General features: G+C 52.5%; 3 protein-coding genes across 4 annotated transcripts; 1 reads left to right on the top strand and 2 right to left on the bottom strand.

The window, feature by feature from the left end:
* Positions 1-94: 94 nt before the first annotated feature.
* Neurl2 (neuralized E3 ubiquitin protein ligase 2) lies at positions 95-2227 on the bottom strand. The gene is made up of 2 exons (XM_021638477.2): positions 1372-2227; positions 95-328 (listed from the first exon to the last, which is right to left on the bottom strand). The coding sequence occupies exons 1-2, from the start codon at positions 2111-2113 to the stop codon at positions 213-215; spliced, it is 858 nt and encodes a 285-aa protein (XP_021494152.1). The 5' UTR covers positions 2114-2227; the 3' UTR covers positions 95-212.
* A 174-nt stretch (positions 2228-2401) lies between these two features.
* On the top strand, positions 2402-8158 carry Ctsa (cathepsin A). Its single transcript, XM_021638461.2, has 15 exons — positions 2402-2518; positions 2693-2871; positions 2983-3094; positions 3366-3416; positions 3506-3592; positions 3817-3972; positions 4276-4367; positions 4879-4963; positions 5443-5534; positions 5648-5723; positions 5806-5945; positions 6529-6604; positions 7218-7307; positions 7441-7545; positions 7749-8158. The coding sequence occupies exons 1-15, from the start codon at positions 2465-2467 to the stop codon at positions 7830-7832; spliced, it is 1479 nt and encodes a 492-aa protein (XP_021494136.1). The 5' UTR covers positions 2402-2464; the 3' UTR covers positions 7833-8158.
* Pltp (phospholipid transfer protein) lies at positions 8093-25341 on the bottom strand. Of its 2 annotated transcripts, none has more exons than XM_021638448.2 (16): positions 25194-25341; positions 24500-24610; positions 24317-24416; positions 22347-22475; positions 21701-21856; positions 21132-21195; positions 20984-21047; positions 19774-19865; positions 16149-16325; positions 16003-16062; positions 13549-13713; positions 13384-13451; positions 8889-8931; positions 8732-8795; positions 8559-8635; positions 8093-8399 (listed from the first exon to the last, which is right to left on the bottom strand). In XM_021638448.2, exons 2-16 carry the CDS (start codon positions 24597-24599, stop codon positions 8274-8276), a joined length of 1485 nt encoding a protein of 494 aa, XP_021494123.1. In that variant the 5' UTR covers positions 24600-24610; positions 25194-25341; the 3' UTR covers positions 8093-8273. The 2 variants fall into 2 exon arrangements, with proteins under 2 accessions (XP_021494123.1, XP_021494114.1); XM_021638439.2 differs by having other exon boundaries at positions 25122-25288.
* Positions 25342-26816: the final 1475 nt, after the last annotated feature.

Below are 26816 nucleotides of genomic sequence, written 5' to 3'. Positions count from 1 at the left end.
AGATGGGTCCCAAAATACTTCCTCTAACCTGGTGACTCTAGGACTGCCTCTCACAAGGCTGAAGAGGCAAGGAGACGCTCTAATGCTCAGAACATCAACTCAGCTCTATTTATTTCTGGCCCCGATTGTTAGCCACACAGCCAGCTCTGGGCTAGCCATGGCTCTGGAGGCAGGACGCACTCCTGTGGCTTTGCTCTGGTGGCCACAGGCCTTCATTCATACTTGCAGAAATCCTTCAGTCCTTTGGGCAGGTGGAGCCCGTCAATGGCCAGCCTGTGCACCACACTCTTCTGGATCACCAGACGACACAGAGTCTGCAGAGATGGCACTGTGGAGAGATGACGGTCAAAGGCAAGCTGAGGTAACACTAGGCCTGAAAAGATCTACATCTTGGTCCCTATTTGCCATCAACCTGGGAATCAGCTTCTGCTCTCAGGCTCAGCCTTCCTGGTGGGGCTGCTTGTGTAGCTGGCATAACACCTCTTCCTGAGAACTTTGACCAGACCTCACAGCCTAAGCTCTTCTTCCCCTCACTCAGCAGCTTCAAGCCTGAGTTGCCTGTGCAAGCACAGCCCAGTACACAGCAGATTCCAGTTCAATGAATTCATGACATGTGACCAGAGGTATAAGTGAAAGGTCTACTGAGCTACAGTGAGCCAGACCTCAGAATTTAAAAGTTCTCAGTCTGAGTTTGATGCCAGCCTTGTCTATAGAGTGCGTTCCAGGACAGCCAAGGCTACTCAGAGAAACCCGGTCTCAAACAAACCAAGAGTTCTCAATCTGGGGTCTGTGATGGCTCTAAATAGATAGGGCGAAACCTATGAGCATTTTTCTAATAAAACACACAACTCCTAGCTGAATGCAGTGACCCCTGACTATATTCCCAACCCTCGGCAGCCTGACACAGACTGTCGGAAGTTTGAGGCCTGCCTGGGTTTGAGTTCCAGACCAGCCTTGTCTCCAGCGTGAGCCGGTCTCAGAAAACCAAAAATAAATAAATAAATGCACAAAAATCTCAAGAAGCCCCAGGTCTAAAATTGGTTTTAGAACCCCTATCTTAGGGGCTGGGATGTGCAGCACAGCCAGAGTGCTTGTCTGGCCTGCATGAAACCCTGACTTGGTTCCCAGGACACCCTCACCTCCCTCTGCCCCCAAACACGAAGAATCCCTATTACTGAAATAGCTTCCAAACAAAGAGGGTGTCTCAGTCAGCCAGCTGAGATGAGTATACTGAGGCAGGCCTACAGCCAAGCAAATCACAAGCAAAAGCTGGACAGTCCAAGACCTTGCGAGCTAGCTGCGGGGCCCAGCAGATGCCCGGTCGATACGCCAAACCAGAAAAGGGTCACTACCCAGGGGTGGGATACCTACAGCCATACTCCAGCTGGACCAGGCGCACACTCTTGGTGGACGCAAACACATCTACCACAGCGTAGAGGGGCTGGGCAGCCGGCAGCCCCCGGGCGCTTGGGCCCATGTCCTCCCCGTTGATGACGATGTGCATGTCGGCGGTCCCATCCTCACGTGGGCAGAAGAGGACACCCACGCGGCTGCGGCGCGCAGTGGGAGGCAGCACGTTTTGTTCATAGAGCTGATCTAGGAGGTGGCTATAGAGCCCTGGCCGGCTGCGGCCCACCAGGCGGTCCCGGGGAATTCGGAACTGCTGGATGCGCAGATAGGGTTCAACCAGTAGAGCTTCGGAGCCGCTGGGGACCGCTGCCCCTGCTTCTGGCTGACCCTCCCGGGGCACGCGGTTGTGGTGACGTGTAATAGCGAAGACCCAGCTATGGCCAAGGCTGACCAGGTCAGGCAGTGAAAACTCGGGCACGGTGGCCAGACTGGCCGGGTCCAGCGCGGTCAAACCAAGACGAAGGTGGCCGCACCAGCCCAGCTCTTTTTCCTCTATCTCCACTAGGAATACCTGACCCGGGGCCAGGGGCTCGCGACTGAAGCACACACCGTGGGCGAAGCTCTCCACGCGTGTGGCTCGCGTCCCCGACGGGTCCACGCGAATGTTGGCTCCGTGCACTTGGTGGAAGCGTGTGGGAGGGGGCTCTGAGCGCGCAGGGCTCCGTGGGCCACCCGACCCTACGGGTTCGGAGGCAGCAGCCATCTCCCCGCCATGAAGCAGGTCAGCTCATGCCAAGGGCTATTTTGGGCGGCGGGCGCAGACGGTGACCGCGGGGGACCATGTAAGGTACTTCCCCTTGCCTATCCTGCTCCGGCTCTGCCCGGGGGTCCTAGCGCCGCTTTCCTGGCATCTCGCCAGTAAAATGTCCCCAGGAGCCCGGGAAACCTTGCTGTCAACACTAAAATCATCTGCTTTCTGGCACCTTGACTAATAACCTTCAGGGCTGTGCACTTTGGTAACTGACCTCTCCCGACCCTCGGGCCCACAGATAAAAAAGAGTGGACGTGAGCAAACTGTCACGTGATGCAGCAGTTCACGTGACCAGGACTACACATGACTTCCAGTCCACAGGCGCTTCCCGAAGAGCAAGGACGCAAAGAAGCAGAGGTACGGAAATGCCCTGGCTGATGGGCAGCGAACGTGGCTCTGCGGCAGGGAGCTGGACCCCGGTGGGGGCTACCCCCGGAGATGCGCGCCATCTTCTTCCCAGGAACTGCTGTGCGGAAGCGCAAAGGGTCCGAGGAACTGGTAAACATCCTCCGCCTGTGTTTCCTCCTTCAGATGCTCCGAGCCGCGCTGTCTCCGCTGCTCTTGCTGCTGCTGGTGTCCTGCGCGTCCCAGGGCGAAGCAGCTCCGGACCAGGATGAAATCGATTGCCTCCCCGGACTGGCCAAGCAGCCGGCTTTCCGGCAGTACTCCGGCTACCTCAAAGCATCGGATTCCAAGCACTTCCACTACTGGTGCGCGGCCCTGCCTTCCGAGGAGGTTTGATAACTGGGCTGCTGAGTTCTAAGGACCCAAGGCAGGACGGGGCCTCTTACTTGTACCATCCCTGCCCTGTGCCCTTTTAGGTTTGTGGAGTCGCAGAAAGACCCAAAGAACAGCCCCGTGGTACTTTGGCTCAATGGGGGTCCCGGCTGCAGCTCCCTAGATGGGTTTCTTACAGAGCACGGCCCCTTCCTGGTGAGTTGAGCACTGTTCTCCACGGCTGTGAGAGGGCAGGAGACTGGGAAAAGGCGGTTCGTCAAGGAAAAGGCAGAAGGGGTAGGGCAGAAGGAACCTGCGACTTTCCAAGTTTGCTTTCCAGTTCTGTTTTGTTTTGTTTTATCTGACCCTTGGCCTAACTTTCTGCACCTCTCCTGGAGCACGGCAATATGTAAATGGCCTAACACTGTGGCCATTTCTTTCTGCCCAGCTGCCTGTTGGTACTCACAGAGCTGTCTTTCCTCCCCAGATCCAGCCAGATGGTGTCACCCTGGAGTACAACCCCTATTCATGGAACCTGGTACGCCTGGAGCTGTGGGTCTTGTAGGGGTGTCTGGGTGCTCGAATGGAGTGGGGAACCCCCTTCCGCTCATTCCCTCCTCCCCCTAGATCGCCAACATGCTGTATATCGAGTCCCCAGCCGGGGTGGGCTTCTCCTACTCAGAGGACAAGATGTATGTGACCAATGACACAGAGGTGAGTGTGTTGCCTGACCACCTGCCCCATTCTCCCCAAAGATGGCACCATGAGAGGGGAGAGCTTAGCCTCAGAATCTCCTTTTGGCTCTGTCACATGCTCTGTGGTAGGCTCGTAACCAGCTTACTTCCTCTTGCACAAAATCCAATGCGTCGGACTAATTACCTCGGAAGAGCTTTCTAGCTTAAACTTCAGGTCTCCCGCTTCCATCTCACCATCCTCAGGTGGCTCAGAACAATTATGAAGCCCTTAAAGACTTCTTCCGCCTCTTTCCGGAGTACAAGGACAACAAACTTTTCCTGACGGGAGAGAGCTATGCCGGCATCTACATCCCCACCTTGGCTGTACTGGTCATGCAGGATCCCAGCATGAACCTTCAGGTGCAGGGCAGCTGCCGGAGGGAAGGGAGGAGCTGTGGGGCTGTGACCTTGGATTAGGGAGGCCAGCCTAGCTGCTCCTGGCCATTGGGTACTCCATTGGCTTGCATGCCTCCTCCTCTAGAAAGCTCGCCTGTCAGGCCACCGCATCTGTTCTTTAGATGGAATGACCTCACCCGCCCACCCACCCCCACAAACCACTCTGGATTTCAGCTTCTAGGTTGCAGCGCTGGCCATAGGTCAAGGGAGGGTCCCCCTTCGTTCTCACCCTTCAGATGAGCTGAACACCCTGGGTGTTTTTAACAGGGGCTGGCTGTGGGCAATGGACTCGCCTCCTATGAGCAGAACGACAACTCGCTGGTCTATTTCGCCTACTACCATGGTCTCCTGGGGAACAGGTATGGGAAAGGGACAGTTGGGCAATGGCTAGGGTGGGGCAGGTTGTGGGATCTCAGGTCTGTCCTCTAGCACGTGACATTCCGGGCTTGGGTTCATGAGAAGGTAGGGCCTAGGGTTGCCCAAACGGTTTGATGCTTAAGGGCCAAGAATAGAGAGCAGGATTTAAAGGAGCTGAGGAGGCCAGATGTGGTAATATACACCTGTAACCCCATCCTTGGGGTTTTAGGCCAGCCTGGGCTACATAGCAAGTTTAGGATATGAGCCCAGACTATATAGAAAAACCTCTCAAAAACATTTTTTTTTCTTTTTGAAAAGGTATTGAGGGGTCCTATTTGCACGCACCAGGGGGCAGTTTCCTAGGAACTGGGTTTAAAAGCCTATACATCATACCCTGTATTGTCTGTCCTCCTCCCCTGGGGTCAGGGTCTGATCAGAGGTGGGAGGGAGGAGGGGCGGCTTTGCACCTCCCTCCATTTCTGCCTGCCTTCAGCCTTTTCCGGTCTCCTGCAGGCTTTGGACTTTGCTGCAGACCTCCTGCTGCTCTCAGAACAAGTGTAACTTCTATGACAACAAAGACCCCAAATGCGTAAACCATGTGAGAGTCCGCCCCTTTCTTTGTATGAGCCCTTCCAGCCTAGTCCTGAGAAATGGATCACCCTTCTTCTTGGGACCCTCCTGTCTCTCCAGCTCCACTGCTTCACCTTTTTGGTGGTCCTGGGAATGGAACACAGGGCCTTAATGCATGCAAGGAAAAGCACTCTAGCAACTGCCCACCTCATCACCTTTCTGTCCCAGACCTTCCAATATGGTGGTCTCCTCTGGGAAATCCAGTGAGGAAATTGAAGCCAAGGATGCTTAAGCCACTTGCCTTATGTCACATGGCAGGAAATAGTGGTGCTAGGACAGGACCCAGGTCTGGAAGATTCCTTCCAGTGAGCTCTCTGCCTGTGAAAAAACAAAGTAGATGAAGAGTGGTGACGGGAGACAAGGTGGCAGAGCAGATCATCTTGGGGGTGAGAGGGGAAGGTCATGGAGGACAATGGATCTGAAAAACACAACGGCGTGTTGTCACAGCTCCAGGAAGTGTCTCGAATTGTGAGCAGCTCTGGCCTCAACATATACAATCTCTACGCCCCATGTGCTGGTGGAGTGCCTGGCAGTGATAGGTAGGTGCTGCTGGGTATGCCTTTGGCCAATCCCTGCTGTCTCTAGAGGTCCACCACCCACCCATCCTACTCTTTTTTTTTTTTTTTTTTTTTTTTTTTTTTCTTCCCTTCAGATCTGGGGACACTCTTGTGGTCCAGGATTTTGGCAACATCTTCACTCGCCTGCCAATCAAGCGGACACGGCATCAGGTATGCACGGGCGTGAGCTCCTCCCCTTAGGGGAGTCGGTGGGGCAGATAAGTTAAAGGCCCTCACCCTGTGTCTGTCGCAGGGGCTGCTGCGTTCTGGGGACAAGGTGCGCTTGGATCCCCCCTGCACCAACACCACGGCTCCGTCTACCTACCTCAACAACCCGTATGTCCGGAAGGCCCTCCACATCCCCGAGAAGTTGCCCCGCTGGGACATGTGCAAGTAAGCTTCCGTAGCCTCTTGGGGTTTAGGAGGTGGCATCAGCAGGGTCGGAGGAGGTCCTGCAGCTGTGCTTACTCCAAGTGCGGGTGGGGTGGACATTCCTGGTGTGTAACGGCTTTGATCTCCAGCTTGATTGACACTCAAACAATGAACTCGGAAGTGGCCACACTGACTAAAACCGGATCTTTTCCTGGTGTTTGCTGAGTAGACAGTGTCCCAGCTGCCACTCAGGTTGCAGCCCAGAGCTGCTCAGTTCATTCCGTGACCCCCTTCGAGTAAAGGAGTAACCCTAGCTCACCAGAACCTAGTTAGGTCTTTCCTGGTGGGTCAGTGCCCAAGTTCTACTCTGCCATTACTTTCGGTCACTTCCACACCACCTGGTCCCTACCCACTAAATGCCAGTTGTATCCCACTCATTGTAACAACCAAAAGATGTGCCCACGCACCTCCAGCTCCCGTTCCCATCAGCAAGCCCTAGAGAGTCGCTATATACCCAGAGCTGGGAATTGGGGAGGCTCCACCTGTTGACCTGTCCTCCTCTGCACCCCTTGTTCTCTGCGTCCTGTGCACGTGCTCCCAACAGCTTCGTGGTGAACTTACAGTACCGCCGGCTCTACCAAAGCATGAACTCCCAGTACCTGAAGCTGCTCAGCTCACAGGTGTGTGGGGGCAGCCCAGCGGGATGCAGCCACGGCTCAGGAAGCCTCACCCCACTGTAGCCGCAGGCCCTAGAGTGACACACCTTTAGCCTTAGCTCGCCTCGCCACACCCTGGCTGTTCCTCTGAGGCTTTGGGTTGCTGTGTAGCGCAGGCTTGCTCCGAGCCCGTAGCACTTCTCTCTCAGCCTTCTCCAGGACAGGGATTACAGGTGTGTGCCGACATGCCTAGCTCTTGGAAAGTGTCTTACTCATTCCCAGCCGCATTTTCCTCATCTGTGAAAGGAGGCTAATAAGCTGGGCATGGTGAGTCATACGTGTAAGCTCTGCCTCTGAGACTGAGGACAGACCTCAAGTTCTAAGCCAGTCTAGGCTGTATAATATGACTTGTCTTATTTGAGGGTATGTGGTGGGGGAGGGGTGTCAGTAATCTTCCTCCTTATATATTAAAGCATATAGTTGGTGCCTAATGAATATGTAGTATGCAGCACGAGAATTCAGGATTCTCTTATTAGCTGGGCTTCTGAATCCCTGAAAAGTAGGACTTAAACCAGGGAAGAGCTGGCTGAGGGCCTGGGCCCTCCCACACTTCTGTTTTCCCCTTGTCCTACTCCAGAAATATCAGATCCTGCTATACAATGGCGACGTGGACATGGCCTGCAACTTCATGGGCGATGAGTGGTTTGTGGACTCCCTCAACCAGAAGGTAAGGTGCGGGTAGCTGGGTATGCCAGGAGTGGCTCCGGGCTGCAGGAGTCCCTAGTCCTGAGGTCCTGAGTGCAGCCTTGGTGTGCAATCGTGGTGGGGGCCACTGGCTGATGGCTTTCCCGATGGGACAGATGGAGGTACAGCGTCGGCCCTGGCTGGTGGATTACGGGGAGAGTGGGGAGCAGGTAGCCGGCTTCGTGAAGGAGTTCTCCCACATTACCTTTCTCACCATCAAGGTAGGACTCGGAGCCCAGTGAGGAACGCTTGGGGCTGGAGGGAAGGGGGTGGGACCCTCCAGCTTCCATTCGTACTGGGTCACCTCTGATGCCTCAGGGCAGGCTTTCAGGAGGAAGAGGAGAAGGATGAAGGAAGTACCCGGAAGTGAGGGGGCGGTAATAAATGTTGAGGAACCTGAATCTCATAAAGCTTTGCTCCCCAGGGCGCTGGACACATGGTCCCCACGGACAAGCCCCGGGCTGCCTTCACTATGTTCACTCGTTTCCTGAACAAGGAGCCTTACTGATGTCTGAGGGGACCCGTGGAAGTCCTCAGATCCAGCCCCTCCCAGCCTCTCTCAAGAGAGTGGGCTCCTTTATGCAAAATGCCCCTGTGGGGCAAGTCCTGCTCTAAAACTGCCCAGACTTCCCACAGCCCTGTGTATCCCGGCCTTGGCCTTGGGCCATCACAGAGACAGCCTAGGTGGGGTGACCTGACCTCCTCACCTGCTTTTAAAAAAAATGCTCCATCCCAGGACCCCAACAGAACTCTAGAGTAGCCCAAGGAGAGGGGGTGGATGGATTGTAATTGATGGTTGACTGATTATGAAATTAAATCGGGTATAGCGTCCAACCATATTCTTCTCTGTGGCACTGGGAACACTGTGGGCCGTGGGTGGGGCTTGGGGGGAAAGGGTCGCCAAGAGGACACAGTCCCTGAATGCCAGCTGCTTGGGGACGAGGAGGGCTCAGGCAGCTGCTGCAGCACGTGGAGGGGCACTGGAGTCCACAAGGTCGTCGGCAGGACGGTTTTTGTCAATGATTTCTCGAAGCCCTTTGGCAAAGTGGAGGTCAGCCCCAATGGTGAGGAAGCCCTGTGGAGGGAACAGGGAGCCTCACTCACTGGTTCAGGTGATACTTCAAAAAGGAAACAGCAGCCAGTGTAAGCGACATGGGGAGTGGGGCGGAGAGACCAGGGGTGTTGCAGGGAAGGGAAGGCCGTGGTCTAAATCCTCCCTTCACGTCATACTTACGGCGTGGTTGGTCACTACCTCGCGCACGAAGTCGATACCCTCAGGGAGGGGGATCTGCACCCCACGCCAGGTCTGCTCTGTGGGGAGGAGAGGCAAGCTAGCTCAGCCTGGGTCCCCCCAGCTCAGCCCCTGCCCCAACTCCTCCCTCCCGCCATTATACCCTCAGCCCCTACCATTGAGCAAAGGCATCACTCCAATTTGCAGCAGTGTCTTCAGCGGGGTCTGCAGTGGGATCAGCTGAGGGGAAAGGGCATACACGGGTGGTGGGTTTGTGTGAGCTGCCAGCTTGCCCCAAAGCCCCAGACCCACCCACTGCCATTCCCAACTCACTGCTAGAGACTCCAGGGCAGACTGATTTGAGTAGATTTGAAACCTGTAAGAGAAGAAATGCACCGGGTGGCCATGAAACCTGGGGACATCCTGGTCTTGGGCCCTACCTAAAAGATGTCGCCAAGTGTCATCTTCCAGGTCCCACCTAATCATCTCTCCAGGTGGCTGCTATTTCCGAGGTCTGCATCCTTGAGGCTCTCGTCTTTGGGACCCCCTTTCTTTAGGCCGGCTACTAAGACTGCCTATGTGCCGGGCCTCTGCTGCTAGGTCAGCAAGTTTGGTTTGTTTGTATCTAAAATTCAACAGTGTTTACTCCCTGTCAGATACTAAGCTTACCCAAAAAAGTAAAAATGAAATAAAATAGGGTCCTCAAAATGGCTCAGTGTGGTGGGGAGGGCGCCTGCCACAGGGCCTGACTACCTGAGTTTGATCCCTAAGGCACACATGGTATGGTAGAGGAGAGCATGAACTTGACCGCCACATGCACTCCCTGGCACGTGAGTACCCACACATAGGTGCATATGCACATGGGCGTGTTAATTTAAAAAAGAAAAACTAGAGCTCAGAGGTTAAGACGGCTTGCTGCAGAGGCTCTGAGTTCCGTTCCCAGCATCCATGTCTGGCAGCCCATGTGGCTTGACTCCAGCTTCAGGACATCTGAATAACTCTGCTGACCTCTCCAGGCATCCATGCACAAATGTACACACACACACACACACACACTACACAGAGGCACGCACTCGAGCGCATACACACACACACTACACAGAGGCACGCACTCGAGCGCACACACACACACTACACAGAGGCACGCACTCGAGCGCATACACACACACACTACACAGAGGCACACACTCGAGCGCACACACAAGCATGCACATCTAAATGAGGTCTGAAGAGAGATGATTCAGCAACTAAGAGCTCACCTGCTCTAGGGGACCGGCAGCCATGTCAGACAGCTTACAACTGCCTGTAGCTCCAGGAGAAAGCAACGCTTCTGGCCTCAAGATGTATTTATGTTTGTTACGACAGTGTTCTCAGGCCTGAAGAGGGCACCAGATCTCTCTATAGATGGTTGTGAGCCACCATGTGATTGCTGGGAATTGAACTCAAGACCTTTGGAAGAGCAGACAGTGTCCTTAACCACTGAGCCATCTCTCCAGCCCCATACATATAATCTTAAAAAAAAAAAAATCTTAAAAAACGAATTTGAGGGCTGGAGGGATGGCTCAGAGGTTAAGAACACTGACTGTTCTTCTAAAAGTCCTGAGTTCAATTCCCAGCAACCACATGGTGGCTCATAACCATCTATAGTGAGATCTGGTGCCGTCTTCTGGTGCACAGGCACACAAGCAGGCAGAATGCTGTATAAATAATAAATAAATAATTATTTAAAAAAAAAAACAACTAATTTGAGAGATGCTTTTACTCATGACACCCTGCCTTTAATCTCAGCACTTGGCGGGGGGGGGGGGGGGCAGAAGCAGGTGGATCTCTGAATTTGAGGCCAGCCTGATCTACAGATCAAGCTCTGGGACAGCCAGGGCTACACCCAGAGAAATGCTGTCTCGGGGGAGGAAGGGGGGAGGAAGGGAGGGAAAAGGAAAAGGAAAGTTGAAATGCCAGGGTGAAGATGTAGAGCTCTCTCCTGGCTTGTAGAGAGCTACAGTCTGTTCTTCCCACCTCATAAATACACATATATATGCTGCTTGTTTGTGTGTGTGTGTGGCATGTATGTGTGTGGTGTGTGTGTGTTTTTGCATGCCTGGATAAAGGTGCACAGGGGTGTAGGGGTGTATTGGGACATGTGTGTAGAGGATGAGGGTCAAGCTCTGCTCATTAGTCCTTCTGCACCATTCACCATGTCTTGAGACAGAATCTCTCTTTGGGCTGGGGAGTGAGCCCCAGGGATCCTGTCTCATCCCCAGTGTTGGGAGCACAAGCCATTGCCTGTATTGTTGTTGTTTTTAAGTTGGATTTTAGGACTCTCTTCCTTGAGTTCATTCCAGTCCTTGGAATCGTTTTGTAGTTGATGGTGTTTGAGATAGGGACTGGCTGTATAGGTTAGCCTTGGCTAGCCTCTGAAAATCTCCTCCCTGGTGCTAGATTACGTGGCCAAGCTGCAAACTGTAAAACACCGAGTGACTCAGTCCTCATTCACAGCCCTGAGAATCTGGGACTTTCAGAAACTGTTCCTGATGAGGAAGCTGAAGCTGGAGTGGGGAAGGAAGCTGCCTGAAGGCACATGGCTGTGTGGACTAGACCCTGCCTCTAGATTCCAACCCCCTGCTACCCTGAGATGTCTCATTTCTGTCTCAGAGCAGCACTGCAGCAGTGTCTGAGTGCTCTGTATCTGCAGTTACTATGAAGACAGCAGTTAACGAACTCCTGCAGCCTGGGCGCTGTTTAATTATAATACAAAGCTACAGAGAGTCATAAATGGCCAGGGGAGATGACGCTAGACATTCAGCCCAGGAAAGTAGAAGGTATTTTCACCTGTAGTTAGCACAGGAGGAAGTGAGCCTTAGAAAAATAAAACGGCTTGCATCTGGGTCACCACTGCACTGAGCTGACATTGACACCCAAACCAATGTCTCCACCCTCTTTGCTATGAGACCGAAGAAGGCATGTCATTTAGCTTTACTGAAGCAATTGGCCTGTGTAATAATACCTGCTTTGCCTGCTTCTCGATGGTGGGAGAATGCAGGGGAGTTGCTTTAAGAAACCACTGTTAGCCAGGAGTGGTGGCACACCCCTGTAATCCCAGCTCTCAGGAGGCAGATCTCTGCAAGTTTGAGGCCAGCCTGGTCTAGACACGGAGTGCCAGTCCACACAATGCTACATAGTGAGGTCTTGTCTCAAAAGGGAAAAAAAAAATGAAAAAGGTGAAAGTACTTTGGGAGCTCTGGGGAGGTGTAGTTCCGTTGGTATAATGTTGCCATCTACCACGCACTAGGCCCTGGGTTCAGTTCCTGAGCACTGCATAAACGGGACAGGGTGGTGTGTCCCGGCGCTCTGGAGATGGAAGCAAGATCCTCCTTGGCTACGTAATAAGATAGATTTTGGATGTGTAGGTGCAGGTATGTGCAGACATGGCATCCATGTGGAGGTTAGAAGACAGCCTCCAAGGGATTGGTCCTTAGGTGCCTCTCACCTTTTGTTTGAGACAGGGTCTTTCATTGGCCTGCAACTTCCCCACATAGACCAGGCTAGCTCTCCTCTGAGATCCCAAGGATCCACCTATCTATGGTTGTCATCACTGGGATTAAAGGCAGGTGCCATCATGTTCAGCTTTTCCTATTGGTTCTAGGGACTGAAATTTGGGTCCTTGTGCTTGCAAGGCAATTACTTTACCAACTGAACCATCTCTGTATCCTTGAGTTCACATCTCTCTCCTTCCTTCCTTCCTTCCTTCCTTCCTTCCTTCCTTCCTTCCTCCCCTCTTTCTTCCTTCCTTCCTTCTCTTTCTTCTGAGACAGGGTCTCACTATGTAGCTCTGCATAGCCTTGAATTCACTATGTAGACTAGAGTGACCTTAAACTCACAAAGATCCACCTGCCTATGTTGAGTGCTGAGCTTAAGGCATTAACCATGATACCCAGCCTTGAGTTCAGCGTAGAGGACTGTTAATTCAGAACATGGCTGCTCTGGCAAGAGATCACATCCAAAGACTTTCTAGGTCTGTGTGATCTTGCTGGAATACAGACATGCCTTTAATCCTAGGAGACAGAAGCAAGCAGATCTCTGTGTTCAAGGCCAGCCTGGAATAGAGCAAGTTTCAGATTGAGACTAGTTTAGGTCCAGGTGTGGTGGTACACACGCATTTACTACCAGCACTCAGGAGACAGGGGCATGCAGATCCCTGAGTTCTGGTCAGTGCTGTTCAGGCAGTTGAGAGGCAGTGCAGTGGAGCTGAGTTTACAGCAGTGCAGTTCATGGAATTCAGAGGCGTACTGGGAGAGTTTAAAGAGAGAACAAACATAGACAGACAAGACAGAGAATAAGAAGGAGAAGGAAGATTAGAATAGACTGCTAGAGTTAATTTGAAGCCAGGCAGAGCGATTCAATGAGAAAATGAGAGAAACCAGATTGAATAGTTTGGAGAGGGGTTTGAGCCAGAACAGTTGAGTTGAACAAGCTAGCCAGAGCTCAGAAAGAACTGGAAAGGGTGAGCTTATTCAGCAGTGAGTCTCAGAGGCTGAAGACATTCTAGACCTAGACTAGATCGTACAGAGGCTAGAAGCTTCCAGGACTAGGCCTAGGTTAGCAGTCCAAGGCAGTAAGCCTCGGAGACGACAATTTACATCAGGCAAATAAAGGATATTTTTACAATTCAGTGTTTGTATGTATTGACAGGGACAAACCCCAGCATGTCAGAGGCTTACGGGAATAGCTCAGTTTTAGTCCTGAGGTTCTGCTGGTCAGGTGTCACCGTCCTGGTGATGCTAAGGCTTAGAAGTTAAGGGCCTATCCAGGATCTTTATCTACTGCCTACCTGCGAAGGTCCAGCTTTGCTCGCAGCGCCTTGCCTCGGAGTGTCATCTTCGCACTGAGACGGCCCTCCTGAAGGCAAGCCCACGGGGACATCATGAACTGGAAAGGTTCACAGCCCACTTCTTACCGACCTCAGGCCCAGGTACCCTCACTGTGGGGTCCATACCATGATCATCTTGGACAGCTCCACTTCAGGCAGCATGGGTGGGGCCAAGGTGATGGTGACGCTGGCAGTGACAGAGATGGTGGTGCCCGATGGCTTGATGGTGCAGCGTGGAGGGCTCATGGCCTGCAGCTTCAGCTTCAGCGGGGAGTTAATCACTGTAGGGCTCTGGAGACAGTGAGGAAGGCAGGTCACAATCCCAGTACCTGGTGAGCACTGGGACTGGGTGCTGGGGGACAAGGCCTCAGTTCCTTGAGGCGGGGGGCTGCAAGTGCAGACTGATGTGGCGCTGCCCACGCCCTTCAGACCTGCACCCAACCCCCAGGAACCGGTCAAAGTAGTGTCCTTTCTTCCTTTGTAGATGGGCTCTTGCTGTGTTGCCTCCCTGGTCTTGAAACCCTGGATTCTAGCGCTCCTCCGGCTGAGCCTTCAAGTGCTGAAATTATAGCTCACATCTGACCCCACCCTCCCCCTTCCCCTTCCCTTCCTGCTCAGTGTTCAATCCAGACAAACTGGGACACCCCGAGGATGGACTTTTTGCTTTACCATCCCAACCTCTCATTTCTCAACTCCGAGCTGCTCTACAGCCCATGTAATACACTTACTCACTGATTCTGAGCCAGGTGTGGTAGGAAAGCCTGTAATCCCAGTCTTTGGGAGGTCAGGACAGGAGGATCAGGCAGTGTTGACGCATATCTATAAATCTGAGGCCAGCCTGGGCTACATGAGATCTCATCTCCAAAGCAAACATTCCCTTAAGTATAATTCTGACTACAGCATACCTGTTAGCTCATTTAAGCCTCGACCAACCAACTAAACCAGGTACTACTGTCGTCATTCTGTGTGTGTGTGTGTGTGTGGGTGTGTGTATGTGTGTGGTGTGTGCCTGGGTGCGAGCCAGTGCGTGTGCATGGGCCTCTCACTGATCCTGGAGCTCCCCGACTGAGCTAGCCTGGCTGGCCGGCATGCCTTGGGGGTCCTCTTGTCTCCTCCCCAGAGCTGCTGCTCCCCGCTTTTAATATGGGTGCTATGGATCCAAGCTCAGGTCCTCACATAGTTAAGAAGATCCCTTTACCGACGGAACCATTCTCCCCACGAAAATGAAGCAGACGGTCTAAGGTTGTGAGAGGCTCGTGTGCAGAGGTGACAGGTGAATCTGTGCAGCCTAGCAACACAGCCTGTGCTTTGAGCCACTCAGCCATTGCATTGACAATGACAGTGACGGCAGAGACCACAGCAGCTGTTTTACGGAACATGAACTGCGTAGCAGGTGCTGTTCTAAGGACACGTGTTCCTTCACTGAAAACTCATGATAAACTTATCAGTTTGTGTGTGGAGAGGAGGCCAGTGTGATGTAGAGTCACACAGACTTAAACTTCTGTAACTTAAAACACTGAACCAAGAACATGTTTTGGTTGGGTTTGGGTTGGGTTGGGTTTTGTTTTTTTCAAGACAGGGTTGGTTTCCCTGTGTAGCCTTGGCTGTCTGTCCTGTACTTGCTTTGTAGACCAAGCTGGCCTCAAACTCACAGAAATCTGCTTGCCTCTGTCTCCCCGAGTGCTGGAATTAAAGGTGTGCACCACCACACCCCGACAAGAACATGTGTATTAATGACACCTGGAGTATACATATGTGTGTGTGTGTGTGTATATATATATATATATATATATCTGTATATGTATGTATGTTATATATGGAACATATATGTGAAATATATATTATACATGGAATATATTATATATAATATTTAAATGTATATATTTATTTAAATATACTTATATATTTAAATTATATACATTTAAATTTTAATTATTTTTCTTTGATGTATATGGGTAGGTTTGTATATCACATGCATGCAGTGCCCTCAGAGACCTGAAGAGGGTGAAAAGGGTGTTGGATCCTCTGTAACTAAATTTACAGACAGTTGTTAGCTACCATGTGGATGCTAGAAACCAAACTCTGGTCCTCTTCGAGGGTAGCAAGTGCTATGAGCCACTGAGCCATCTCTCCATCTCTCCAGAATACATACATATATATGTATGTAACCTGGATGAAACTCAGGTCATTAGGCATACTAGGCAAGCATGCTGCCAACTGAAGTGTATCTCTAACCTTCTATTTTAAATTTTTTTAATTCCCTCTCTCCTTCTGCATTAAATAAATATGAGTAAATAAGCATGGTAACCATCCTAAAGGCTTCACTTCTCTCCCAACCTCATAACTGCTCTGTGAAGGCAACAGGGCAGGATGTGCCAGTCCTTCCTCAGAGTGGGAAATAGGCATGGCGAGGTGAGGAGCCTTGGTGACAGGCAAAGGCCAGGCCTTCTGTCTCCTCTGTAACCACTGAGGATCTCCAGCTGTACCACCCCACCATCTGCAACTGGGGTAACCTGCAGCTCTGGCCACACACACACACACACACACACACACACACACACCCCTCTAGCCAATACTCACCAGGAGAACAATGCTCCCAAAGTAGGTGGCCCTCAGAAGCATGTCCAGATCGCTTGGCACCTGAACAGGGGAATTAGGGATGAGACAGGATCATTGCACTCTACTGTGGGCCCTTCTTACCCATGCCCAGACAAGCCCCGGTCTACCTTGTCCCCGACAAGTGTCAGCTCCAGGGCTCCGGCCTGGAAGTAGCTCTCCATGGCAGAGTCAAAGAAGAACTCGGAGAAAGCCACATACACCATCCTCTCGTCTTCCTCCAGCTGTGGCTCCACCGCCCTGTTGAGGAGGCTCCAGTTGTCCTGCTTCAAGGGGAAAAATGCTCCCTGGGATTGGGAGCTCGGCGTCAGGGTCAGGGTCAAGGCAGATTGAATTTGTGCCCGGCACAGTCAGGAGCCATGGGGAACTGGACTCTATGGGATATCTGGAAGGGCACACCAACTCATCCCTCGAAAAGCATTGCAAAGAGGCTAGGAGAGCAGGAGGAGTAGGCAGGGAGCACCAGAAGCCAGGTGTGGAGTTGGAGAGATGGCTCAGATGTTAAGAGAATGTACTGCTCTTCCAGAGGACTGGTGTTCAATTCCCAGCAGCCACGAAGTGGCTCAACAACCTGCCAGTTCCAGGGGATGTGACTCCTTCTCCTGTCCTCCACAGGCACTGCATACCCCTTGGTGCACTTACGTACAAGTGGGCAAAAACACATTGCTACACATAAATAAATAAGCCCGGAAAGAAACAAAGAAAGAAAGAAAAGAAAGGCAGAGAGGACCAGGAAAATCACCCTGGCAAAGCAGGCGTCTGAGTGACCTTGGGTACTGGGCAGCAGTAACCACACCCACATTTACATATCCGCCCCGGCTACCCAGCTCCCCTCTCTACTTGTGTGATTTTGAGATGTGGTCTTGCTAAGTAACCCTGGCTGGGCTCAACTTCACGGCAATCCTCCTGCCTCTGTCTTTCGTGTGCCACTGGGAATGCTTCCTTCAGGCTAACAGAAAGTGTGTCCACACCACAGCCCTGGGTGGCATGTTATCTCCCACTGTTCTTTGCATCACATAAGGCAACAGGCACAGGCAGGGGAAGCCATTGGCCTCAGGTCATGCAGCCTGCCAGGGATGGGATCAGGATTTGAACTTAGGACATTTGAGTCTGCAGAATGTCCTGCTGCCGACCACAAGGAGGAACAAAGGTGGCCACATACCAACTGCTGACCTCCTGCAAGTCTTCACGGCCTTAAAATGAATACAGCTGGGGTGCCCCATTTTTCTGGGACCCATTCCTGCTCGACAAAAGCCCCGCCTTCGCTCCCTCTCCCTATAATAAAGTCCTTATAAAAGCCACTCCTGTGGTTCACTCTTCAAATTTTGTGAGACAAGAACCCGAAAACAGCCAGGCACAGTGGGGCACTTTTTTTTTTTTTCAATCCCAGCAGAGGCAAGCTGATCTCCAGGAGTTCAAGGCCAGCCTGGTCTACATAGGAGTGCCGGGCCAGCTACAGATGCATGAGACCCTGTCTGAAAAATAAAACAAAACTGAAACCCACTGGCTCGGGATGGCTTTGGTGGCTGTCCAGTTTCTCTCCAGCTCCTCTACGTAAGGCCACCTTGGGCAAAAGAAAAGGCCTCCAGCAAATTCAAAGACACCCCGGTAATTCCCGTATCCTGATGATTTTTCTGACCAGGAACTAAAGGGAGGAACCACCTGGGAGGGATCTCACACTGTGATTCTACCCATTTCAGCTGTCGGAAATGCTGCAGGGTGGAGTATGGATTCATTACTTTCCAGCCAAGCCTTGAAGGCCAGAAGGGGGAAACTTCACTAAGATAGGGATGGATGCTGTCTGAGCATAATGGTTTTTGTTTGTTTGTTTGTTTGTTTGTTCCAGGCAGGGTTTCTCTGTGTAGCTTTAGCTGTCCTGCATTTGCTTTGTAGACCAGCCTGGCCTCAAACTCATAGAGATCTGCCTACCTCTGCCTCCCGAGTGCTGGGATTAAAGACTAATGGATTTTAATTCGGGCATTTTAATATGCCCTCCTTTCAGCCTTGCCCTGGTCCTCTGCCTAGGACTTGTAATGCTGATCTGTATAAACTCCTGCCTGCTCCCGCTGGGAGGGAACCCGTTCCTCCACCCAAGGGCCTCTGCAATCCTCTCTTGCCTTTACTCCCCCATCTCCTCACCATCCAGGCACCTGCTGTTAACCAAGAGGAACTACTGATGAATTCTCAGGGTCCCTTAGATAGGGCCCACTGGAGGGGTACCCAGAATGCCACGCCAGACAACACACTCAGCTCAAAGAGGTCAGATTGATAAGTTACCCAAATTCCCACCCTTGGGGTGGTGGGGGACGAGAACAGGAGGTAAAACAGGCCAGACGGGGCAGGGACCCCCAAGCAGCAGTCTCGAGAAAGTCCCAGATGGAGTTGGGAACACCAGAAAGAGTGCTCTGTTCTCTGTCACTCCAGCCTTGAAGCTATGCCTGAGGACAGAACTGAAAGCAAAGAGATGCCTGGACACTGGGTGGGCCAACTGGACTGTCCAGCTCATTCCCCTCCCACACATCAACCCTGATTTCTGCCATCAGTCCTGTAAGAAGATCCCAGACTAGAAGCTTAATGGTACCCTAGCAGGGACCCCTCCTGCCAGCCAGGAAATCTTTACTCTGTCTTTTAAGTTCTCTGTATTAAGTACTCTTTTTCTTTTTTCAAGACAGAGTTTCTCTGTGTACCCCTGGTTGTCCTGGAACTGGCTTTGTAGACCAGGATGGCCTCCAACTCAGCGAGTGCTGGGATTAGTTTTCACAACCATTGCCAGGCTAAAATACTTATTTCTAAAACTCAGGAAAAAAAAATTAGTAATACAGCTGGATTTTCACACCCGCAAATTCAACTATAATTAAGAGCAGCAGCTGGGGGCTGAAGAGATGGCTCAGTGGTTAAGAGCACCAACTGCCCTTCCAGAGGATGTGGCTTCAATTCCCAGCAAACATATGGTAGCTCACAGCTGTCTATTCTTCAGGTCCAGTGCTTCTGACACCCTCTTCACACATGTGGTGCACATTCATACACGAGGACAAAACCACCCATACACAGAAAATAAAAATAGATCAAAAGAAGAAGAGGAAGCATTGTTGCCTTTAATTCCACCACTTGAGGGCAGAGGCAAGAGAACTCTGTGAGTTTGAGGCCAGTCTAGTCTACAAAGGAAGCTCCAGGACAGCCAGGCTACAAACCCTATCTCAAACAAACAAAAGAGCACTGTCAGGCTGGCCAGATGGATCAGCAGGTAAGGGAGCTTCCTGCCAATCCTGAGGACCTAAATTTGATACGCAGGACCCTAGATGGAAGAAGAGAATCAACTCTCACAAGTTGTCCTCTAACCTCCGCATCTCCGCATGTGCTTGCACACACACACACACACTATCAAAAGATGTTTGTAAGTTATAATGTCACACAAATGTGACACCATTTTATATAATGAACTTGAATGCCCTTACATCATGGTATCCATGGAGGGCTTGGACTCAGTCCCCCTCAGAAACCAAATGGCTGACGTTAGCACGTGACTTATAGGGTTGGGAGAGGCAGGAGATGGGCAGGGCATAAGCAAGTCCCTGGACTAAGTAAGGACTTGTGAGGGGCACAGCAGAACAAGAGGAGCTGCAGGAGCCGGCGCCAGGCAGAGCGTGGCCCCTCAGAGCCCTGCTCAGACAGCCACAGACAGGACGAAAGCAGACTGGTGGTCAGAGGTCACAGGCACCAACCCAGGCAGCTCACCCGGAATTCCATATCCAGATTGCCATTGGAGACCACAGGATCCTTCAGGAGGGAGTAGTCGATGCCGACAAAGTCATCCACAGAGCTGCACACTGCAGAAAGGGGCTCGGGTCATTCTAAGCCCAGGAACACCAGGGCTGGTGCCTAAACTCTCTGTACCTTTCAATCATAAAAACAGGGACACTCCTCACATCCAGTTCTTTTTTGTTTGTTTATTGTGTTTTGGTTTTTTGTTTTGTTTTGTTTTTGAGACAAGAGTTTCTCTGTGTAGCCTTGGCTGTCCTGGAACTCACTCTGTAGACCAGGCTGGCCTCGAACTCACAGAGATCTGCCTGACTCTGCCTCCCAAGCGCTGGGGTTAAAGCTGTGTGCCACCATGCTCAGCACCTCACGGGGTTCTTATGAAAATCAAACTGGCTTTAGGTGGGAAGCGCTTAGGGCCTGGAGCGGTGTACGTGCTCAGTGATAGGCTACTGTTAGCTCCACCTACTACTATCGCTACTGTAAGGCTTTCATGAAATCACTAAGCAAGATCGAAGAGGAGGGGCCAGGGAAACAGCTCTTCAGATAAAGGAGCGTGCCTCGGAAGCCCGGCAACCTGAGTCCAGTCCTCTGAACCCATACAAAGGCAGATGTAAACAGAGCTCCACCATGTTGAACTCTGACATCCACACATACAGCATGGCATGGGTGTACACACATGCGCGTGCGTGGGTGTACACACATGCGCGTGCGTGGGTGTACACACATGCGCGTGCGTGCGCGCACACACACACACAGAGTTTAAAATGTTTAAGACAGTGAAGGAGTCATTTCCCCTGCCTTCTTTTCCAATGCCCTTTACCCAATGGACCTGATGGGACAAGATGGCTGAGCCACAGTAGACAGACACGCTGGCTTAGGAAGAAGGGATTCGTGTTGACCGAGCAGCTACGAAATGCAAGCTCATGAAAACAAATGTGGGTGGGCGTGATCAGCAAGTGCATATTAAAGACTGTGGCAACTCCTGGGGGCGGCGTTACCCATCAAAGGAGGAATCCAAAGCCCAGAGACAAGTCTTTACTTACCTAAGGTTACACAGCAAGTCAATGACACATTTGAACCCAGGGCCAGTCCGTGGCTGGACTGGGAGGGGGCCTCTCTGAGGTGCTGTGTGGTAGCTTCCTCCTACCCCTAACCCCGGCTCCAGGCCCCACCAGCAGTGACTCACCGGGCACCGTGTCCAGGAGAGAGTTGAGCAGCACTGTCCCAGCGTGGTGGAGCACGGGGCAGATCTGGGGGACGGACGGGGCCAGAGTCAGGGCTTCTCAGAGCCAGGCCACCCCCACTTTGCTACCCAGACCTGTCAGCGCCCACACCTGCTGGTTGAGGAGGAACCTCATCCCCGAAGTGATGAACGTGGAGAAGAAGTTATACACCCTCCTGCGAGGAGAGGAGAGCCTGGGTTAGCCCCTGCCCCAACCACAAGCCAGGCCCAGGGGACACAACAGTGCCCAAAAGACACAGTTACAACAAGGGCTCCTCAGTTCCAGCCAGCTCCTCATTAAAATTCTCCAAGATCTAAACCCCAGCCCCTCTCCAGCTTGACTCTCAAGGCTCCCTCCCCTGCCACCTGCTTCACATCCTCACAGCTGCTCAGAGACCCCCACATCTGTTCTGTACCCCACCTCCAACACCCTCCCCAGTGTTCTTGCCCTCTGCAGCCTCCTGACTGGGCTCAGATGCCTCCTCTTCCATGCAGCCTTTCCCAGATCACCCTCTACCTAAATCCCACCGCCGAGAATACTGCCTTGGTTTCACTTCTTGGGTCCTAGTGAGTCTTCTAAACCTTCCAGCTGAGCTCTAAACGCTTTCTAAACACTTTCTAACTGCACGAGGAAATTGGACGGGCGGGGCTCAAAAGGCGTGCCCTGGAGCTAGGACTTACTTGAAGGTTCCTCCGAAGGCCATGTCCATTCTGGAGATAGAGGCCTCGCAGGAGACATTGGACACTTTAATCCGCCCAGTGGAATCCTGGGAGAGCTGCAGACCTGTTCGGATGGACACACCCTCGGCCGAGGCATTGATGTAGCCCCCGTCATAGCTGCCAAAGCAAGGGGGAGGGTTCACGTTCACCCCGGGGGGAGAGTAACTGGGGCTTCATTACCCTTCTCCTTACGCTATACAACAAGATAGCTTTTTTTCATATGTGCACCAAGTATTTGTAATCATACACACCCCACTGCCCTCTCATGCCTGAACCCTTCTTCCCAATACGACCCGCCCTTATTTCAGAACCTTTTTTTTTTTTTTTTTAATGATCCAATGAGTTTAACTGGTGTTGTTTGCAGAAGCATAGGCGTGAAGTTATGAACTATTTGGACAAAGTACCAAAGTACCTTCCCTCACAGCCATTTGCTGCTGCCTACAGCACCTCAGCTAGGGCAGAGACTCATTTGCCCTCGCGATGTGCCCCCTTGATCTTTGTCAGATATCCTACCAAACCCTCGTCTTGAGTGAAGAACCGAAGGCTGGGGAGGCTAACGGACTCTAGGCCCAGCCACCAGCCCACCCTGAGCGTGCAGGGTCCTCACAAGAACCAGTAGAGGAGCTGCCTCCGGCAGTGCAGCCCCAGGGACGCGTTGGAGATGTGCAGCGACAGCTCCTGGTCTGGCTGGAAGTGGAGCTCCGAGGATATCAGCTGCAGCTGTGTGACCTTCACACTGCAGAGGGCAGGGGGCAGGGTCAGTTGGGGGCCAAGGGGAGTGGACTCACCAACCCACAGGGACTTCATCCCTCCTCTTCTAACTGCAGGCTGGGCAAGCTAGGTGGAGTTTTCCCTTGCCCCTCGAGAGCTCAAACATCTCTGGACCTAGGGTTAAAAATGGTTTCTCCCCACCCCCCAGAAAGGGTTTCTCTGTGTAGCCTTGGACTTGATTTGTAGACCAAGCTGGCCTTGAACTCACGGAGATCCACCTGCTCCTGCCTCCCTGAGTGCTGGAATTAAAGGTTTATGCCACCATTTAAAAAAAAAATGTATATAATATTTAAAAGGCAAGGAGCAGCTGGGCATTGGTGGTGCACGCCTTTAACCCCAGCACTCAGGAGGTAGAGGTAGGCAGATCTCTGCTGAGCTTGAGGCCAGCCTGATCTATGGAGAGTGTTCCAGGACCGCCAGAGCCACACAGAGAAGCAAAACAAAGACAGTCTCCATTATCTTGAATTTGTGAGCCCAAGTGATTCTTTTGAAGGAATTACATGTATATGTTTATACTATATTACACACTCACACACACAAAAGGTTTGTTTGTTTAAAAAAGGAAAAAGAAAACCCAGCATAGTGGCACATGCCTTTAATTCCAGCACTTGATAGGCTGAAGCAGGCCAGTCTCCACAGGTTGAAGGTGAGCCTGGTCTATATAGTAAATTTGGCCAGGCAGGACTACATAATAAGACCCTATCTCATGAATAAATAAAGCCCGGCAAGGTGCCACTTGCCTGTAATCCCAGTCCTTGGGGAGGCAGAGACTGGTGGATCTCTGTGAATTCCAGGCCAGCCTAGTCTACAAAGGGAGTCCATGACAGTCAAGGCTACACAAAGAAACTCTGTCTCAAAAAACAAAAACAAAACAAACAAAAAAGCTTGGGAAAAAAAGAATAAATAAATAGGGGCTGGAGAGATGGCTTAGCAGTTAAAAGCACTGGCTGGTCTTCAAGAGGACCCGGGGTTCAATTCCCAGCACCCACCCATCAGCCCGCAACTATCTAATTACAATTCCAGGGGATCCAACATCCTCAGACAGACACGAATGCAGGCAAAACACCAAGAGCACATAAATAGGATCTTTTTATTTAGGATTTTATTTGTGTTCTATCAGCATGTACACCTACAATCCAAAAGAGGGCACCAGATCTCATTATAGATGGTTATGAGCCACCATGTGGTTGCTGGGAATTGAACTCAGGAGCTTTGGGAGAGCAGCCAGTGCTCTTAACCTCTGAGCCAACTCTCCAGCCCCCGCATAAATAAAATCTTTAAAAATAAATGAATGAATAAATAAATAAATAAGAAAAGACCTAGTCTTGTTGAATGCACCTCATCCTCTGCCCACACTAAGATTGCTAGACCTGTTTTTTTTTTGTTGTTGTTGTTTTGTTTTCTTTAAAGCCCAATTTGGCTTTCAGCTTGTGATCTTTCCCCAGTCCGCTGAGTGCTGGATCCCAGGCCAGGCTCAGCTTTGCATCCGGTCCTTTGCTTTTTGCCTCCATCGCTTTAACTCACCCACATCCCAGCTCTCCTATGTCTCCCATCCTAAGCTTCTCCCCTTTTAGCGGCTCTCTATAGCTAGACTCCACTCTCACTCACAGGTAAATGCTTCCAGAACGCTTCCCAGTGTTCGGTGGTCCAAGCTTCGAGATTCTACTGGTTCCGATTCCCTTTTCCTGGGTCCGCCTACCGCCTCGGAGTTTTACCCTGTAGCCCCACCCGTTTTGGCCACGCCCAGCCCGGAGGTCTCCAAGCCAGCCCAGCAGCTTTGATGTCCCGCCCCCAGGCCCTGCTTACTCCGAGATGTTGTAGTAGAAATGGCCCTTTGCACCGTACACATCCGGGATGGTGATAGACTCCAGCTCTTGCTCCAAAAAGCGCAGCCCCTCCTTCTTCACTGAGGGAATACGGAGACCCTCGGCTCTCGCGCCCGCGGCCAGGGCGCCCCACCCGGTCCACGCCGCCCGCCGCCCACCTTACCCAGCTCCAGCGCCGCGGAGGTGACGCGGATCTTGCAGCCCGGGAGCTCGGCGTGGGCACCTGCCAGGAGTGCTAGGAAGAGGGCCGGGAGCAGGGCCATGGCGACCGGGCCTGGGGGCAGGGTGGGGTCGCAGGTGTCATCTGGGCTGCTCAAAACCACTCCTCGGACGTGCAACTAGTACTGGCCCGAACCGTTACTTCCCGTAAAACTGTTCCAGGGACTCGGAACCAATCAACTTATCTCCACTTGCCGGATGAAAGAACCGAGGTTCCGAAGCGCTAAGCATCTTGCGCTCTGCCTCCAAAGGATCTGGGGCTCGGTTCCCTCGGGCAACCGCCGCGTGATGACTTTGGACCTCAGGAGGATGAGCCCCCATCCCCCCACCACCATTTTCCCTTTTTCTTCCGAGGAGGGCGTGTGCTGGCTTGTACGTTGGTATGGCAACGACCACACGCGCATTCCTGCTGAGCGGCTTGCGGTCTCCCAGGCCGCGCGCTGGGATGGCCCCGCTAACCACTGTCTTCTGGGTCCCCCGGCTCCCCCAGGTCCTAAACCTCTCTCATCAGGCATCCCGCCCGGTGCCCCATCCCAGCGCCCTCCTCCATCCGCTTTTCTCCCCACCTGGGTTCAGGGAGCCACTGCAGCGGCTCCGGAGGGCCTGGGCATAGGCGCTGGGAACGCGCCCCAACTCACTCAGTGTGGGAGCTGGGGGACGGCGCGGTCAAGTGGGGCGGCAGGCGGCGCAGGGGATCCTGGAGGCGGGGTCTGGCGGGGAGCGCGGGGCCCGCAGCCTTTATAAGCCTGGGCCTTCCGACCCCCCCTCCTCGCTGCTCTTCTCCCCTCCTCCTCGGGGGCTGGGAAGGGACGGGGCGGGACGCTGGCGGCCGGGAGGGTGGAGAGCGCAGTCCCGAGCCTGTGACGAGCCCGGCTTGTCTGGGCAAGTGGGGGACTCGCTCCTAAAAGGAACGAGAAGAGGGGCTTGCCAGGACACAGCTGTCAAATTCCAGTCACGCAGCCCTTCCTGCACCCTCCTCGGCAAAGCCCTCCGCTTCGCTACGGAGCCTCAGTTTCCTCACCCAGCACAGAGTGCCTCATTCTGCGAACGCCCACTTCGGTCTCCGTGCAAGGCCTGCGGAAGTCAATGCCCAGGCCTATTTTCCCTTTTCTTTCTCTCACAACCATCGGGGCCCCAGTCTACTGGAGGATTGGGGGGCCCCGGGACCTCCCGCTCTTGGAGAAGCGATCCCAACAAGTATCGTAAGGCCAGGAGGACAACACAACAGGGGCAGAGCAACCAGAAACACCCCAGCGGGAAGCTTCTACTTTCTGAGGAGTCTCTGAATTCTTGGGTGAAGCCTGTGGCTAGCTGCTCAGCAAACTGCCTCCTCCTCACCCCCCAGCACCCCACCTCCCGGCGGCGCGCGAGCAAGCCACACATTGCCCACACAGTTCCGAGCACCAAAGTGGAAAATGGACAGTAGATGCTGGCTATCTTTTTGTAGCCATGCGGGCAAAAGAGAAAAGGAGAGCTGATAATGATGTTTACTGAGCATCTACTTAACACTCAGCACTCAGGTAGCTCAGCTGACTGAATAGTTTGGCAGTTTTGAGTTGTCCAGGACCTTCCTGGATTCAGAACTCAGTCTCAGGCAAACCAGAGTGGCTAATCACCCTGGATCTAGGTTTACCTTCTTACAGTCTGTGAGGCTGGCTGTCTTAGGAATTCTCGCTGGCAGGAAAAATGGAGGTTGAGACAATTCTGTGCCTGTTACTGGAGAGTTCAGGGATTGTTCCCAAGCAGTGTGAGGTGGGGCTAGTAGCACAGGCTGATGCCTAGACTCTTCTCTCTGAAGGACCAGCGCTTACATCCAAGAATGTCATTCCTTAGGACCCTTATCTAATCGCACACTGTATGTCAAAGGGTTGAGGGGAGCAGTGTTTTGTTTTGTTTGTTTGTTTGTTTGGGGTGGGGAGTTGAGATAGCCCATGTAGCCCAGGCTGGCCCTGAATTCTCTATGCCACTAAGGATGGCCTAGAACTACCTCCATCTCCAGAGTGCTGGGATCACAGGTGTACAGCATGACTCCTGGTCTATGTGGTTCTGGGATGGCACACTCAGGGCCTTGTGCATGCTAGGCAAACACTCTACCAAGTGAGCTACACCCCTCCCCCCGCCTTAACGTAAGGTGACTGTCAACATAAATGGGTCTAGTGCAAGCGCTGGGCATAGCCTATGCCAAACCACGAGCCAGCAGAGAGAGTGCTGAAGCCATCCAGAGGAAGCCAGGCCTGTACGGCCTTGAGTTCAAGGGAGTG

The sequence above is a fragment of the Meriones unguiculatus genome, chromosome 4 (assembly GCF_030254825.1).
Source record: "Meriones unguiculatus strain TT.TT164.6M chromosome 4, Bangor_MerUng_6.1, whole genome shotgun sequence".
Lineage (NCBI taxonomy): Eukaryota > Metazoa > Chordata > Mammalia > Rodentia > Muridae > Meriones > Meriones unguiculatus.
This window is presented reverse-complemented; position numbering and strand designations above follow the sequence as displayed.

Coding starts and splice junctions, on each gene's coding strand:
- Neurl2 (XM_021638477.2), bottom strand. CDS start 2,113: ATGGCTGCTGCCTCCGAACCCGTAGGGTCGGGTGGCCCACGGAGCCCT. Junction 329..1,371: donor GGTCCAGCTGGAGTATGGCT/GTAGGTATCCCA, acceptor ATCTCTCCACAG/TGCCATCTCTGCAGACTCTG.
- Ctsa (XM_021638461.2), top strand. CDS start 2,465: ATGACTTCCAGTCCACAGGCGCTTCCCGAAGAGCAAGGACGCAAAGAA. Junction 2,872..2,982: donor TCCAAGCACTTCCACTACTG/GTGCGCGGCCCT, acceptor GTGCCCTTTTAG/GTTTGTGGAGTCGCAGAAAG. Junction 7,308..7,440: donor TGGACTCCCTCAACCAGAAG/GTAAGGTGCGGG, acceptor CCGATGGGACAG/ATGGAGGTACAGCGTCGGCC.
- Pltp (XM_021638448.2), bottom strand. CDS start 24,599: ATGGCCCTGCTCCCGGCCCTCTTCCTAGCACTCCTGGCAGGTGCCCAC. Junction 24,417..24,499: donor CTCCGCGGCGCTGGAGCTGG/GTAAGGTGGGCG, acceptor GTATTCCCTCAG/TGAAGAAGGAGGGGCTGCGC. Junction 8,796..8,888: donor CTGCCCTGGAGTCTCTAGCA/GTGAGTTGGGAA, acceptor CTTTCCCCTCAG/CTGATCCCACTGCAGACCCC.